This window comes from Neomonachus schauinslandi, chromosome 4 (assembly GCF_002201575.2).
Source record: "Neomonachus schauinslandi chromosome 4, ASM220157v2, whole genome shotgun sequence".
NCBI classification, from domain to species: domain Eukaryota; kingdom Metazoa; phylum Chordata; class Mammalia; order Carnivora; family Phocidae; genus Neomonachus; species Neomonachus schauinslandi.
In genome coordinates this window covers 26,969,422-26,986,316 of record NC_058406.1, presented here as the reverse complement: position 1 = coordinate 26,986,316, position 16,895 = coordinate 26,969,422, and the positions used below count along the sequence as shown (strand labels likewise).

The following is a 16,895-nucleotide window of genomic DNA, read 5'->3' as shown; positions in this document are numbered from 1 at the left end:
TTTTGAATCTGGGGGACATTAAAATTATATAGACAGTATGATGAAATCCTCTCATTATAAGCTACTGTAGAAAACCTCTTATGAGCATCAGTAGATCTATAGCTAGGCTTACAAATTTATATGCATTTTTTAAAAAGATTTCATTTTTAAGTAATCTCTACACCCAATGTGGGGCTCAAACTTACAACCCTGAGATCAAGAGTCTCATGCTACGGGCGCCTGGGTGGCTCAGTTGGTTAAGCGACTGCCTTCGGCCCAGGTCATGATCCTGGAGTCCCAGGATCGAGTCCCGCATCGGGCTCCCTGCTCGGCAGGGAGTCTGCTTCTCCCTCTGACCCTCCTGCCTCTCATGCTCTCTGTCTCTCATTCTCTCTCTCTCAAATAAATAAATAAAATTAAAAAAAAAAAAAAAGAGTCTCATGCTACACTGATGGAGCCAGCCAGGCACCCCAAAATTATATGCATTTTAAAATAAAACCATCTCGGGGCGCCTGGGTGGCTCAGTCGGTTAAGCATCTGCCTTCGGCTCAGGTCATGGTCCCAGGGTCCTGGGATCGAGCCCCGCATCGGGCTCTCTGCTCCGCGGGAAGCCCGCTTCTCCCTCTCCCACTCCCCCTGCTTGTGTTCCCTCTTTCACTGTGTCTCTCTCTGTCAAATAAATAAATAAAAATCTTTAAAAAATAAAAAATAAATAAATAAATAAATAAATAAAACCATCTCTAAGCTCTAGGGACTATCACCATGCTCAGGCTAGAGAAGATCCATTAATCCTTCACAAACTAGCCTACATTATTAAAATTTGTACAGACAAGAGGAGATTAACAGCAGCTACATTTATTAATTTACTTGCTAATTTAGATAGTGAAACAATACCAATAATGCTAGACTTTATTGTTTATAACCTAATGTTTGTAGAATCTGGACAATGTGACGTTTCTGTGGGCTTTTTTTTTTTTTTAAGATTTTATTTATTTGACAGAGAGAGACACAGTGAGAGAGGGAACACAAGCAGGGGGAGTGGGAGAGGGAGAAGCAGACTCCCCGCGGAGCAGGGATCCCAATGCGGGGCTCGATCCCAGGACCCTGGGATCATGACCTGAGCCGAAGGCAGACGCTTAACAACTGAGCCACCCAGGCGTCCCCAATGTGACATTTCTTGATCATAATGTCTGTTTACTTATTCAACATTTATTCACTTATTACATGTCTAACCTGCTCTATAGATTCAGGAAAAAGAGCTTCTGCCTTAAAAGAACTTACAGTCTAGACCAATGGTTCTCAACCTGGGGAGATACTGTTCCCCAGGATCTGACAAATGTCTGGAGATAATTTTGGTTGTCACCACTCAGAGGGTGCTATTGACATATAGTGGTTAGGGGCTAGGGATACATCTAAACATTCTACAGTACACAGGACAGCCCCCCACAACAAAGAAGTATCTATCCAAAATATCAATAGCGTTGAGGGTGAGAAACCCTGGTCTAGACAGAGCAGTCATTCCAAATTATTCCACTGATGGCTCATAAAATATTCCACAAAAGGAAGGATCAGTAAGCTAAAGAAACTGCGAATTCTCTCCCCTTCTCAAAATTCCAATGTACATTATTGTATTAAATTCTCTAATGAGTTTTATAATAAATAAATCTATTTAACTAATCATTTAACCCAACTTATTTTTTCCCCTAAACTCTCTCTTTTTAGAATCAAATATCTACCAATATTCAGGAGATAAGGATTGAGGAAACACAGACTGGGAAATATTTGACTCTAGAAAACCTTACTTCCTTCTGATGATAATGTCAAGTAGACACTGACCTAAAAAATAAACATCTTTTCTGCTATGAATAGGTGTTGAGTAAAGTGGGCTGTGATTACAGTGGAAAGTTACAACAGGTTCTTATTGCTACAGCATTTTGCTAAGAACAAAGACAATTCACTAAGGAGAGAAAACTTTGAAGCAAGAAGCTATTCTAGTCCAACATCACTTAGGAAAATCAAAGCAAACACTTTAATGAGACGTGTGTTGACAGATCTCCATATACTAATTCTTAAAGTTATTGAAAATCTCACATATTAAATTCATTGTTTAATCTTTCCCTAAATTCTACTCATCCTTCAAAACTCAGGTTAGGTGTGACTTCCTTTCTGGAATCTCCCAGACTGGAAGATGCATCCTTGGTGTACCCAAGACCCTCTGCATAAGGGAGCACTTAGCACAAGCACATAGAAACAATATTTAGTTATTGTCTCATCCAGTAGACTGTAAATTCTTAGAAGAAATGGACCTCCGTTTCACTGTTATCTCCTCAATACTTCATTCAAGGACTAGCACATTATAGGAATTCAATAAATGTTGAACTGAACAATACAGGCATATCTCATTTAATTGCATTTTGCTTTATTGTGCTTTGCAGATATTGCATTTTTTACAAATTGAAGGTTTGTGGCAACCCTGCATTGAGCAATTGGTGTTATTTTTCAAACAGCATTTGCTCATTTCACGTCTCTGTGTCACCTTTAGGTAACTCTCACGATATCTGAAACATTTTCATTATTATTATATTTGTGATCTTTGAGTTGCTATTGTAATTGTTTTGGGGTGCCATGAACTGCAGCCATATGAGACAACAAACTTAATCCATAAATGTTGTGCGTTCTGACTGCCCCACTGGCTGGCCAGTCTCCTGTCTCTCTTCCTCTCCTTGAGCATCCCTATTCCCTGAGACACTACAACACTGAAATTAGGCCAGTTAATAACCCTACCTTTAAGTGTTCAAGTGAAAGGAAGTCACATGTGTCTCACTTTCAATCGAAAGCTAGCAATGATTAAGCTTAATGAGGAAGGCATGTCAAAAGCCAAGACAGGTGGAAAGTAGGCCTCTTGGGCCAAAGAGTCAGCCAAGTTGTGAATGCAATGGAAGAGTTCTTGAAGGAAGTTAGGAATGCTTTATAGCCAACACACAAATGAGAAGAAAGCAAAACAACCATATTGCTGATATGGAGAAAGTCTTAGTGGTCTGGAGAGATCAAATGAGTCATAAAATTCCCTTAAGTCAAAGCCTAACCCAGAGCAAGACCTCATTCTCTTCAATTCTATGAAGGCTGAGAGAGGTGAGGAAGCTGCAGAAGAAAAGTTTGAAGCTAGGGGTACCTGGGTGGCTCAGTCGGTTGGGCCTCTGACTCTTGATTTCAGTTCAGGTCATGATCTCAGGGTCCTGAGATTGGAACCTTCCCACCTCCTGCCCCATCGAGCTCCATATTGAGCACGGAGCCTGCTTGAAATTCTTTCTATCCCTCTCTCCCTGCCCCCTCACCCCTGCTTGTGTTCTCTCGCACACGCTCTCTCTCTCAAAAAAAAAAAAAAAAAAAAAAGAAAGAGAAAAGTTTGAAGCTAGAAGAGGTTGGTTCATGAGGTTTAAGGAAAGAAGCCCTCTCCAGGACATAAAAGTGCAAGGCCAAGCAGCAAGTGCTGATACAGAAGCTGCAGCAAGTTCTCCAAGAGGTCTAGTTAAGATAATTAAAGATAATTAAAATCTGGCTACAGATTTTCAATGTGGTTGAAACAGCCTTATATCTGAAGAAGAGATCATCTAGGACTTTCATAGCTGGAGAGAAGTCAATGCCTGGCTTCAAAGCATCAAAGGACGGACCAATTCTTGTTAATGGCTAATGCAGCTGGTGACTTTAAGTTCAAGCCAATGTTCATTCTGAAAATCCTAGGGTCCTTAAGAATTATGCTAAATCTATTCTGCCTGTGCTCTATAAATGAAATAACAAAGCCTGGATGACAGCACATCTGTTTATAACATGGTTTATTGAATACTTTGAGCGCACTGTTGAGACATACTGCTCAGGAAAAAAGCTTCCTTCCAAAATATTACTGTCCATGAACAATGCACCTGGTCACCCACAGGCTCCGACAGAGGTGTACAACGAGATTAGTGGTGTTTTCATGCCTGCTAACACAACATCCATTCTGCAGCCCATAAACCAAGGAGTAATTTCGACTTTCAAGACTTATTATTTGAGAAACACATTTTGTAAAGCTATAGCTGTCAGAGAGAGTGATTCCTCTGATAGATCTGAGCAAAGAGAAAACCTTCTGGAAAGGAGTCACTGTTCTAGATGCCATTAGGAAAATTCAAGATTCAGGGGAAGTGCTCAAAATATCAACAGAAACAGGAGTTTGGAAGAAGCTGATTCCCACCCTCCTGGATGACTGGGAGGGGTTCAAGACTTCAGTGGAGGAAGTAGCTGCAGGTGTGGTGGAAACAGCCAGAGAACTGGAATTAGAAGTGGAGCCTGAAGATGGGACTGAATGGCTGCAATCTCATGATAAAACTTTAAGGGATGAGGAGTTGCTTCTTTGGATGAGCAAAGAAAGCAGTTTCTTGAGATGGAATCTATTCCTGGTGAAGATGCTGTGAAGATTGTTGAACTGAGCACAAAGGATCTAGAATATACAAACTCAGTTGATAAAGCAGTGACAGGGTTTGAGGGGATAGACTCCAATTCTGGAAGAAGTTCTACTGTGGGTAAAATGCTATCAAACATCACTGCATACTACAGAGAAATCATTCATGAAAGGAAGAGTCAATTGATGTGGCAAACTTCATCATTGTCTCATTTTAAGAAGTTGCCACAGCCACCTCAAACTTAAGCAACATCACCCTGATCTGTCAGCAGCCAACAACATCAAAGTGAGAGCCCCCACCAGCAAAAAGATGATGACTCCCTGAAAGCTCAGATGATGGTTAGCACTTTTTAGCAATGAAGTATTTTTTAACCAACTGAGCCACCCAGGCGCCCCCAGCGATGAAGTATTTTTTAATTAAGGTATGTACAGGGCGCCTGGGTGGCTCAGTTGGTTAAGCGACTGCCTTCGGCTCAGGTCATGATCCTGGAGTCCCAGGATCGAGTCCTGCATCGGGCTCCCTGCTCAGCAGGGAGTCTGCTTCTCCCTCTGACCCTCCCCCCTCTCGTGTGCTCTCTCTCTCTCTCAAATAAATAAATAAAATCTTTAAAAAAAAAATTAAGGTATGCACATTTTTTAGACTTAATGCTATTGCACATTTAGACTACAGTATCAAGTAAACATAACTTTTCTATGTACTGAGAAACCAAAAAATTCATTGGACTTGCTTTATTGTGATATTCACTCTATTGTGATGGTCTGGAACTGAACCTACAATATCCCCAAGGTATGCCCGTATCAGTCATCTTTGTAGCAGCCCCAGATAGAGACCAAACAGAAACCCAGTCATTCCTAAAACCCAAGAATTGACTCTCATTTTTCACTTAAGCAAAAGCACATAATTTATACCAAAAATATGACTGCTTGGAATTGAGTTCCACTTCTGGTGTACAAGGGATCTACTCTGGGTGTGGTAAGACATTTAAAAACAAGGTAAGAGGTAAATAATAAATAATATCAGAGGTGATTGGCGTACTGAGTTAACCCCATCAAATCATATGGACAAGTTAGCCCTGCACAGTCTAAAGTACATTTAAACAATCATTGTATCATAAATCCAGCTTTATGATAGAAATTCAGAAACAGAAATTTGGAGCAAATGACTTGCCCAAGGACATAGGACTTGACTTTAAATTGTGACTACAATTTAGGTTTCCTAATTTCCAGCCCAGTGCTTTTTCTTCCCCAACATACTTCACAATCCTAAGGTATCTATACCTCTCTGAAGACTTGATGCCAAAGAGACAGAGGCAGAGGAAATTAAAGAAGTGGGATTGATGGAGAAATGTAAGTAGTGTGTGCCTGTTCTTTGGTAATATGAAAGAGAAGTTAGAAGGTGAGTGGTCACTTCTTTGAGTAAGTTTAGGAGATTTATTTAGAAAAATATAATCTAAAATTTTCCAAAAGCTGGTTTCTTTGAATTCAGCAAACTACTTAAAGAAATAAAGCAAGGTGGCTAAGGCAGAACCAAACTGTGTAGGTTTCAATCCTGGTTTTACCACTCCTTAACTGCATGACCTTGGGCCAGTTTCTTAGTCACTGTGTGCCTCAGTTTCCTCATCTATAAAAGATGGGAGGTGTGATAATAATAGCATCTATTTCATAAAGCAATTGTGAAGATCCCATGAGATAATGTATACATAAAGCTTAACACAGTGCCTCATAATAGTAAGTGCTCAATAAATGTTAGCTACTATGATTGTACTTGCATGAAATGTTATAGTCAGTGCTCAAAGGTCCTGGGCTTTATAATGGGCATATCTCCAAAAGTTGGTGACAAAGTCAGAAAATTACATCTTCCAAAAAGGAAACAAATATTACTCAACACCGATTGGAAGAAGTCAGCCTTAAATGAAGAGGAGGGCAACAGACTAGGGCTCAGATGACCAAGACTCATCTGCATTTCACCACTCAGCCTTGAGATCTTGAAGTCACTTCAGCTCTCTGAATCTCTTTACTCATCTGTAAAATGGGGCTAATGCTACCTTGCCTACCTCACAGAAGATCAAATGAGCTAAGAGCTATGAAAGCACCTTCCAAACTATAAAGCATTGTAAAAATAAGTTATTATTAATATAGCCAAAATAAATGGTAATCTGACTAACTATATTTCTAAGTTATTATTGTCAGAAACCAAAATGGGGTGAGGACAGAGCACAGCAAGACTAAGAATATGTCAGTGATTATTCAAGTGAGGAGGGCACAAAACACTAGAGTGGTGTGCTTCAGTAAAGCTGAAATGCTTCTCTAAGTTCTAAAACAGCCTGGATAAAATATCCCACAAGACTATCAACTCCCTTTGCTCCAGTTCTATGCTCAGCAAGCGGCTTATTATTAATTGGGTTTTCAAGGTACTGTGACACCTGAAAAGGGGTTTGCTAAACAGTAGACAAGAAAATATTCTAGTTAACAGAAAAGATCTATGTGACATTTTGATTTATCCACTCGTGTCTTCAAAATGTGCTTAGTGAGAATTAATTTTCTACAATTCTAAGTCTTCAAATCTGCAAAAGCTAAAATCACCGCCCCCCCCCCCCAAAAGTCCCTAGGAGGTTCCTAACTACCAGGTTGATCTTTTCCATGAAATTCAATTTGTATACACAGTTAGTTACATAGTCTCTTCCAGCATCAGCTCATAAATGCAACAGTTGCTTCAATTATGAATTACTAACTGGGAGGGAAGAAGAAACATTTGTTGAATATCTAGAAAGCATTAGTCTCCACAATAAGACTCCTCATATACATTATCTCATTTCATTCTCACAACAATCTTGCAGTACATAATTATTATTACCCTCATTTTATAGATGAAAGTTCAAAGGAATTAAGGAATTTGCCCAAGGTTATACAACTATTAAATTACTAGATTGGATTTCAACAGAAGTCTGTTACATTCCTAAAGACATGATCATGCCTTTGGCTGGGGGACATAGCTGAAGAAACCCAGAGTAATACTCAGATTGAGGTTTATCAAATAATATTAGTGTCACGAAACCAATTTACTTTTAAAAGGCATATGAAATTTGATTATGGGGGCCTTTAAAAAATATTTTAAGCAGCAAATTAAAGTGGGCTTTAATCATTCAGTTCTGTAAACAAGTTCTAAGTAAATAAACCGGCAAAGTTTCCAAACTCAAATGGTAAACTGAATTTTCTGCACACTAAAAAAATGAAATGCCCTACAACTAAGTCCACTACGTAGATAAGGTTTGATATAAAGTTAATTCTATCACAGCCTCTAAACCCTTCTTAGCGAAGGCATTAGAAACCTGTTGGGGTTTGAGGAGGGAGCACCAGGTTCCCAGCCTGCAGAGCGTTTCTTACAACCTGGAATGATTCCTCTAGTTTGGGCCAACTGGGAGAGAGAAACAGAGGTCATTCCAAAAGATGGGGAATTACAGTTTCCAAAGCACTTTCACCTTCATTTAATCCTCCCAACCAACGATAACCCAGTTAGAAGAGCACTCAGGCCATTAAAGCCCATGCTAGAAGGGGCTCACTGGACACTTGCCTGTCACTAAGGCGACAGCCCAGATCACTCCCGGACTGTTGCACAGACTGACAGGCATAGGACCATATTTCCTGAGACTTCAGGGCCTTTGAGAGGGTGGGTACTTTGCCTCTTGGCCTTTGGGGGGTCATGAGAAGTGTTTGGGGGAAGTTCTTCCTTATCTGAGGGCTCTGGACCGTCTACCAGTGCAAAGAAAAACACGGGTGTGGCCCCATGCCCAGCATACCCCTGGTAGTAGGAGGGTGTCCTTCCCGGGCCAGTAGAGGCCAGGCCTCAGCTGAGCACTTGGCACAGATCATTCCTTCTGAGGCCCGAACTGGCCTGCCTCAACCCTGGAGCACAGACCACCTCCCCGAGGTTCGGTTAGGTCTCCCGTCCACCTGGGGACGGGGGTCACCACCCTGGGCCCGCCTCCCTTAGACCCCGAGCCCTGCCTCGTCTCTCCAGGCTGGACCGCGGTCTCCGCCCCCCAAGGCCCGGGTCAGCTCCCTCCGCCCTGTGCTATGGGGCACGGATCCCCTTCCCCCACGCCTGACGGCCCGAACCCAGGTAAGCAAGAGCCGATGGGGGAGACCCGGAGCGACGCGCCCGCCCACCCGCCCACCAGTCCCGGGGCCGCAATCCGGCCCCGGCCCGAGCGCGCTCCTCACCGGGTCCCAGCGCCTCCATGGCGGCGGCGGGGGCCGCCTCGCCCCGGTCCCCGGCGCCTCCCGCTCCGGGCCCCGCCGCCGCCGCCGCCGCCGCGTAACGCTTGATCTCCGGAATATTGGCGCTGCGGGGGGGCGCCGCGGAGACGCGGGCGCTGGGCAGGGGGCGGCGGCGGCGCCCGGCCCGGGGACAGGGACCCGGCTCCCGCGGCTCTTCCGGCCTCAGCGACAACAAAAACAATCCCCGCCGCCGCCGCCGCCGCTGCCAGCGGGAGCGGGAGCGGGAGCCAGCGCGCGCGCCCGCCGGGCGGGGAGGAGGCGCGGGGCGCGCCCGACCCAGGGTCCCGGCTCGAGGAGGGGGCGTGCGCGGCCCCGGGCGCCCGGTCCACGGAGCCCGGCGGGGGGCGGGACGGGGTGGAGCGGGGGCGCGCGCGCGCCCGGAGGGGGCAGTGCCCCGAGGACGTGTCGGGGGCGCGCGCGCCCGTTCGCACTGCCCAGTCGCCCAGGACCGCCAACCCGGCAAAAGGCGGGCGGGGCGGTGATTCGTGCGGTGGTCCCAGAGCCTCCCGGCAAACGGTACCCCGCAAAAGATCGGGATTCCAGACCCCGCTGATCCACAGACACAGTTCACCACTTCTGGCGGTGGAAAGTGCCCTATGATTCACATCAGGCACCTCTCCTCCTTCCTCCCACCTCAGACCCCTTCTTTCTCCTCTGTCTCCTCTTTCTCTACTGTCCTGGGACAGAGGACACCAGGGTCACCACAGACGGAACACTTTTCCTCCATTGCTTCATCCAGATCGCACACCCAGTTGCCTTTCCCTCCCCATGCAGCCTGAAAGCACCCCGAGAATGGACCATGATGCATGATGCATTCTCTTGCTAGTCACACCACAACCACCTCTGGTCAGCAAGTCACCAAGCACTTCAGAAGGGCAAGTCTTGCTTTCTCACATGACTTCCTCTTAGCCGCCAAGAGCCAAGGGAGCAACACCCACTCCAAGGCAGCATGGCCCGCCCAGTGGGAACTTTTGAGTTGGAGAGCATAGCACTACAGCCCAAGAAGCAGTTTCTAGTCAGCAAAACGAGGGAGCTTTCTGCCCACCAGTTAAAAGGGTACAATGTGTATGTCTTGTTTGCTAGGCCTGCCATCACAAAGTACCACAGACTGAGTGGCCTAAACAACAGAAATTAATTTTCTGGCAGTTCTGGAGGCTGGACGTCCAAGTCCAAGGACGCGTTTCTTCTGAGATCTCTCTTTTTTGCTTGTAGATGGCCGTCTTCCCACTGTGTCTTCACATGATCTTCCCTCTGTACATGTCTGTGTCAAAATGTCCTCTTCCTGTAAGGACACCCATCATGCTGGATTAGGGCCCAACTTACAGACTTTGTTTTAACGTAATTACCCCTTTAAAGACTCTATCTCCAAATACAGTCACATTCTGAGATAGTGGGGTAAGGATTTCAGTATATGAATTTCATATGTTCAGCCTGTAACATGTATAATGAGATATTCATTTGAGCATCAAAGCCAGAGAGCCAGGTAATTTTTGCATGTAATGATAAAAAATGTTAGGGGCATACCATGGCCAGGCATTGTATTATGGGCTTCACATGTCATTTAATCTTCACAGTGACTATAAGGTAGATATTGTTAAGGAAACCAAAGTTCAGGGAAGCTAAGGAAGTCAGGCTCTGCGTTATATGATACCACAGTGAAGGATGGAAAAATTGGAGTTCTAAATCCTGCATTCTAGTTCTGGCTGCTTCCATCCCTGACTGGCGATGGAAGTGGGACTTTTAATTGAGTGACTAGATTCTATAGTGACGGATACTATATTCGAAGTTCTTTCCATAGCACCATACTTCTCTGTTAAATCAGATATTAACTGGAAATAGTAAGAGGGGACAGCAAGTTTGAAGAGGAGGAAGTATTCATTAAATGAACAGACAGGTTTACAGCTAAGAGTATAAGAAAAACCAACTAGAGATCAAGCTTTGAGTTAAACCTAGTAGCCACCTCCCTTCTTCTCTACTCCAGGCTAAATTCCTCCCATAGTTTAAACAGTGCTGGTGGCTTCCAGCCTGAGTTGAGCCTGATTTTCAGTCTCCCACTTCCTAACAAATTTCCCCCATGTTCTATTTGGTACCCTGAGCAAGGATGATAGCTTGTTTCCTGTACCAAAAATAGCCTCAGAAACCTGCGTATGAAATGTATTTACCTTGTTTCAGTCAGGACTGCAATGCCTCAATCCCCTGTCTCTCACTCTGTTATTCTTGACCACTCTGATCATCTACTTTCTCCTTCCCAAACCCACTCTAGCACCCACTGGCCCCTTCCCAAAGACCCTTCTAATCCCTCCCAAACCAAAGTTCTATAGTCAGTAAAGTCCCCTAAGCCTTGGCCTGTTCAGCAAGCCCTCCCTCCACTTCCTGCTGTGGCTGAGTAGAAGCCATGCCCCAGAATACCACTTCCCCCTCAGCTCTCTCTGATGGTGGCTGCTCATTTTCCTACACTGCCCATATCTATAGGACAGGGTGGGGGCTGGGTAGAGAATCAGCAATATATTTGCCCCCGTTGTCCCAAACCTTGAATTCTCATTCTCATATTAAAACCACTTGCCATCTGGCCAAACCACCATAGGGCCTCCCTTGGTGGTATAATTAACTCAGCCCCTGGTCTTCTATCTCAGTCCAGGCTTAGCTCCCAATGCATTATAAATCCTTGAAGGCAGGGCTCATGCCTTATTTGGGTATTCAGGTTTATGTGTCTGTTGCCTAACACATTATGTGGCACCAAATGCCTACTCAGGGAAATTTATGGAATGAATGAATGAATGAATGAGCAAGTAATGTGTAAATAGTGGGAGCTAGAAATGGTCCAATGGAGGGGCCTAGGTGAAAAACTCTGGGTGAACTTCCAGCTTCTCCAGAGCACAGACTTTCAAATCAGATGATCCTGGGTTCAAATCTCAGTTCTACAGCATACTAGCTCCAAGTACCTGGGACAAGTCCGTTCACCTACTGCTAAAGGAGTCAGTAAGGAGGAAGTCAAGTCATATATGTGCATGTTCCTGTGTGCCTGGCCCAATATATGTGCCCAATAGTCACTAATTTTCATCCCTTCCCTCCTTTCCCCGGGCTAAGAGCTGCTCCCCTGCCACTCTCTTGCTGTCCTTTGAGAGACAGTGAACCCAAGATCTCAGCCCAGTCCAAGAGAGGGGAGAGGACTGTCAGGGACTGAGCATGTTTTCACATCCTGTGCCTGAGCCACCTGAGGACAGGAACTTGGCTCACCCATCTGGGGGTGAGAGCCAGAACATGCTCAGTCAAGGTTTATGAATGAAACTAAACCTCTCAAATATGTCAATGCTCCCCTGAGACCAGAAGGAGCCAGAGGGAGCCTTCCTATCAGACACTGTGCCAGAAGGCTGGATTCCAGCCAGCAGCCCTATTTGTGACACTCCAACCCTTGTCTGGGCCACTGGCCTCTGTTGATGTTTTGACTCCTCAGCCTCTCCTCATACTAACATTGCACAAGTCTGGAGCTTAGAAGTCGGGGAGGAACTTCTTTGCAGTTGATCAGTTGGGCCAAGGGCTTTCATTCTTTTTTAGCTGGGGAACCCCTTATTCAAACAAAAATCTTAAGTGGGAGCTGAAGTGGAGCCACTTGGCTGAGGAGGACAGGGACCTGCACTGGACACTACTGAACCAGACTAGCTTGCCAAGAGACACCACCTGGCATCCAAATGGAATTTCTGCCCACCTGCTCCTACTCTACTGGCAGCCTCATTCTTTTGCATTTTTTAAATTGAGATAAAATTCACATATGATAAAATTTGCCATTTTAATGTGTAAATTCAGTGGTTTTTAGTGTATTCACAAAGTTGTGCAATCATCACCACTATCCAATTCCAGCACACTTTCATCATCCAAAAAGAAACCCTATACCCCAGCCCCTGGCAACCACTAATTTACTTTCTGTCTCTATGGATTTGCCTATTCTGGACATTTCATATAAATGGAATAATACAGTATGTGCTCTTTTGCATCTAGTTTCTTTCACTTACCATAATGTTTTCAAGGTTTATCCATATTGTAGCATGCATCAATACTTCATTGTTTTGTTTTGTTTTGTTTTTAAGTAGGCTCCATGCTCAAGATGGGGTCCAATGTGGGGCTTGAACTCATGACCCTGAGATCAAGACCTGAGCTGAGATCAAGAGTTGGATGCTTAACTGATTGAGCCACCCAGGCACCCCACTACTCCATTGCTTTTAATGCTGAATAATACTCCATTGTATGTATACACCGTATTTTGTTGATCCATTAATCAGTTGAAGGACATTTGGATTGTCTCCATTTTTGGCTATAATAATGCTGTTATGAACACCCATGTGCAAGTTTTTGTGTGGATACATATAAGTTTTATGTGGATATATAACTTTTCACTTCTGGGTATATACCTAGGAGGAGAATTGCTAGGTTATATGATAACTCTATGTTTAACTTTTTGAAGAAATGTTTTCCACAGTGGCTACACTATTTTATATTTCCATCAGCAATGTGTGAGGGCTCTAATTTCTCCACATTCTTGCCAATATTTTTTATTTTCAGATTTTAAAAAATTATACCTATCCTCTTGGGTATGAGGTGGTATCTCATTGTGTATTTGGTTTACATTTCCCTAAGGACAGATGGTGTTGAGCATCTATTTATGTACTTGTTGTCTATTTGTATAACTTCTTTGGAGAAATGCTGATTCAAATCTTCTGTTCTTTTTATTTTTTTAAAAGATTTATTTATTTATTTGAGGTGAGGAGGGGCAGAGGGAGAGAAATCCTCAAGCAGATTCCCCACTGAGTGTGGAGACTGACCTGGGGCTCAATCCCAGGACTCTGAGATCATGACCAGAGTCAAAATCAAGAATTGGACATTCAACCGACTGAGCCACCCAGGTGCCCCTGAAGCACAAAAGTTTTTAATTTCAACAATCTAATTTTTCTCTGATTGCTTGTGGTTTTTTGCTATCATATCTAAGAAACCTAATCCAAAGTCATGAAGATTTATTCCTATCTTGTCTTTTAAGCATTTTATAGTTTTAGCTCTTACATTTAGGTCTTTGATCTATTTGGAGTTTACTTTTGTATATGATGGGAGGTAGGGTTCAAATTTATTCTTTTGCATGTACATACAGTTGTCCAAGCACCATTTGTTTAAGACTTCTTTCCCCCATGGCCTACAACCCTTGTCAAAATCAATCAACTGCAAATGTAAGGGTTTATTTTTGGACTCTCAATTCTATCAATCTTTGTCTTTTTTTATGCTAGTATCACACTGTCTCAATTACTATAGCTTTGTAGCTTGGAAGTCAGGAAGTGTCAGTCCTCCAACTTTGTTCTTCTTTTTCAAGATTGTTTTGGCTATTCTGGATCTCTTGCATGTCCAGATGAAATTTAGAATCAGCTTGTCTGCATCTGCAAAAAAAAAAAGGCAGTTGGAATTTTGATAAGCATTATATTCAATCTGCAGATTAATTTGAGAATTATTGCTATTTTGACAGTATTAAATATCACAATCTATAAACACAGGATATGTTTTCATTTCTTTAGTTCTTCTTTAATTTTTTTCAATAATGTTTTGTAGTTTTCAGAGTGCAAATTTTATACTTCTTTGGTTAAATTTATTCCTGAGTATTTTATTCTTTTTGGTGCTATTATAAGTGGAATTGTCTTCTTAATTTCATTTTTGGATTGTTCATTGCTAATATATAGAAATACAATTGATTTTTTTATATTAATCTTGCATCCACAATCTTACTGAATAGGTTTATTACCTCTCGCAGTTAATTTGTGTGTGTGTGGATTTTTTTAGCATCTTCTATATATAAGATCATGTTATCTGCAAATAGAGATAGTTTTAACTTTCTCTTTTCCAATACAGATGCTTTTTCTTTTATATTCTTACTTAATTGCCCTAAACCTCCAGTACCATGTTGAATAGAAGTGACTCTCTTTCTCTCTCTTTTTTTTTTTTTTTAAGAAGTAGCCCTTTTAATAAACTAATGGTTACCAGAGGGGAGGAGGGACAGGGATGGAGGAAATGGTGATGGGATTAAGGAGTGCACTTGCTGTAATAAGTACCACGTGTTGTATGGAAGTGTGGAATCACAGTATTGTACACCTAAAGCTAATATTATACCGTATGTTAACTAACTGGAATTTTAATAAAAACTTAAGAAAAAAAACGGGTTTGTTTTTTTTTTGGTGGAGTCAAGATGGAGGAATATATGCGAGAGCCTTGCCCTTGCGAACTGTGGATGATTGTGGTGGGGCCTTTACCATGGATACCATAGATGGTGGTATCTTTCAAGCACTCAAAGATTTTTACAATTCTCCAGTGGGAGTAAACCACAGACTACAAGGGAGTTTCACGGGTATTAAAACCAGGGCTCCGTGGTTGGGAGATAGCTTTGCAGTTTGGGAAGGTTTATTTTTCATGACTGACTGCACTGTGGTTCAAGTCAGAGCGAAAGAAGATCCCTCGAACTCCTTCACAACTGTTGCCTTAACAGGAGCCATACTGACAGCAAGAAATGGACCAGTGGCCATGGTTGGGTCAGCAGCGATGGGTGGCATTCTAGCTTTAATTATAGGACCTGGTATCTCATTGACAAGATTTGCCTCTGCACGATTTCCCAATGGTCCTCAGTTTGCTGAAGACCCCTCTCAGTTGCCTTCAGCCCAGTTACCATCCTCACCTTTTGGAGACTATTGGCAATATCAATAGGACTTCTTTCCCAGGATTTCTTTAACAGAATGAGCTGTAGTTCAAGAAGGGATTTCAGAAGGTAAGTTATGGTCTGTTTTTAAAACCATAGGTGGGACAACTATGGCCACACAGGCTTTGAAGAGACACTTAGCTCCTTTTTCTATTTAAAGGAACATGGTGGGGGGCAGATGTTAAAAGATAATACATTTATTTATTCATACTTGGATTGCATTTGTGATAAAAATAAATGTCTAATATCTGTAAAAGAAAAATAATAAATGTTTAGAAGATGAAGGACCAGAGGGCAAACAACAATGAAACATGACCATCATTTCCTTGGGGACTTCTCTGACTGGTTTTGTTGTCCTGTCAGTCAAACAATAAAAGAACTCCTGGAACTTAAAAAAAAAAAAAAAAACGTGGCCCTCATTTGTATTTTGCAAGCAGGCAGCTTTCTACATATCCATGTTCTAGGGCCAGGAATAGAGAGACTTGGCAATTATATTTGATTTTGCCATCTTTATGAGATGGCGTAACTACTAAGGAGGGCAGTGCATGAGGCTTTGACAAACAAATCAATTAATATGTTTGCTTTTACTTCCAGCCTTTGTTTCTACTACACTTTTTAACTGGGACAATTGATTTTTTTCTTTCTTCTTCAAGATGAAATAAAGGGAATGAACTAGGGAATGAGATAAATCTAATTTGAATTTCAAATCTATAGTGTAATTCTCAAATTTCAATTCTATAGGCCATGTGACATTGAGTAATTCTCCTCATCTCTCTGAACCTCAGCTTTCTCATCTGTGAAATGGAGATGACACTGTTTCTTAGAGTTACTGAGATGATCAAAGAAGATGATGAATGAAAAGCACCTAACACTGTGCCTGGCACTTTAAGGGCTCAAAAAATGCCGAATCCCTTTGACTTCCGCCCTAGCCCAGAACAAGGTTTCTTTATCTATAGGTTGGGGGGGAAATAACTGATTTTAGAAAGACCTTTCTAATACCCAGACTTATCCAAAGGGAAGGGTTCTCAGGAAGTAGTGAGCTCCAGGCTCTGAGGGTATTGAAGCAAGTTTGAAATGATGAAAAAGGTAAGGTCAGATGACTTTTGTGGTTCTTTAGAGTCTATTAAGTTAATATGAAAATATTCATTGACTTATATGTTACTGAATTTTTTCAGCAACTATTTATTGAATATTTGTCATGTGCCAAACCCTGGGTTAGGTAATGGGGATCCAAGGGTGAGCCAGAGAAGTGGGGTTCCTCTCCTCATGCAGTTCAGTCTTGAAATGAGACTAATAATAAACAGAAAATAAACCAAAAGAATAAGATAAGACCAAGTTTTCCAATCACAGAGAACTGTAAAACTCCAGTGCTAGGGGAAAATAGTATATAGAATTCATGGTTTTTTCCCCATGATTCTTTAGTCTTTGAATTTTAATTTTCTCTTTCCTTTTTTTAAAATATTTTATTTACTTATTGGACAG

At 42.5% G+C, this 16,895-nt stretch overlaps 1 protein-coding gene and 1 pseudogene across 1 annotated transcript in view; one reads left to right on the top strand and one right to left on the bottom strand.

Moving 5' to 3' along the window:
* Window positions 1-8,728, bottom strand: part of AGO4 (argonaute RISC component 4) — a 38,305-nt gene extending 29,577 nt beyond the window's left edge. The window contains exon 1 of the mRNA XM_021684204.1: window positions 8,636-8,728. Coding sequence (XP_021539879.1) covers window positions 8,636-8,654 — 19 coding nt within the window. The 5' untranslated portion in view covers window positions 8,655-8,728. The remainder of the gene's footprint in view (window positions 1-8,635) is intronic.
* Window positions 8,729-14,909: 6,181 nt separating this feature from the next.
* Window positions 14,910-15,424, top strand: LOC110574888 (annotated as a pseudogene).
* Window positions 15,425-16,895: the final 1,471 nt, after the last annotated feature.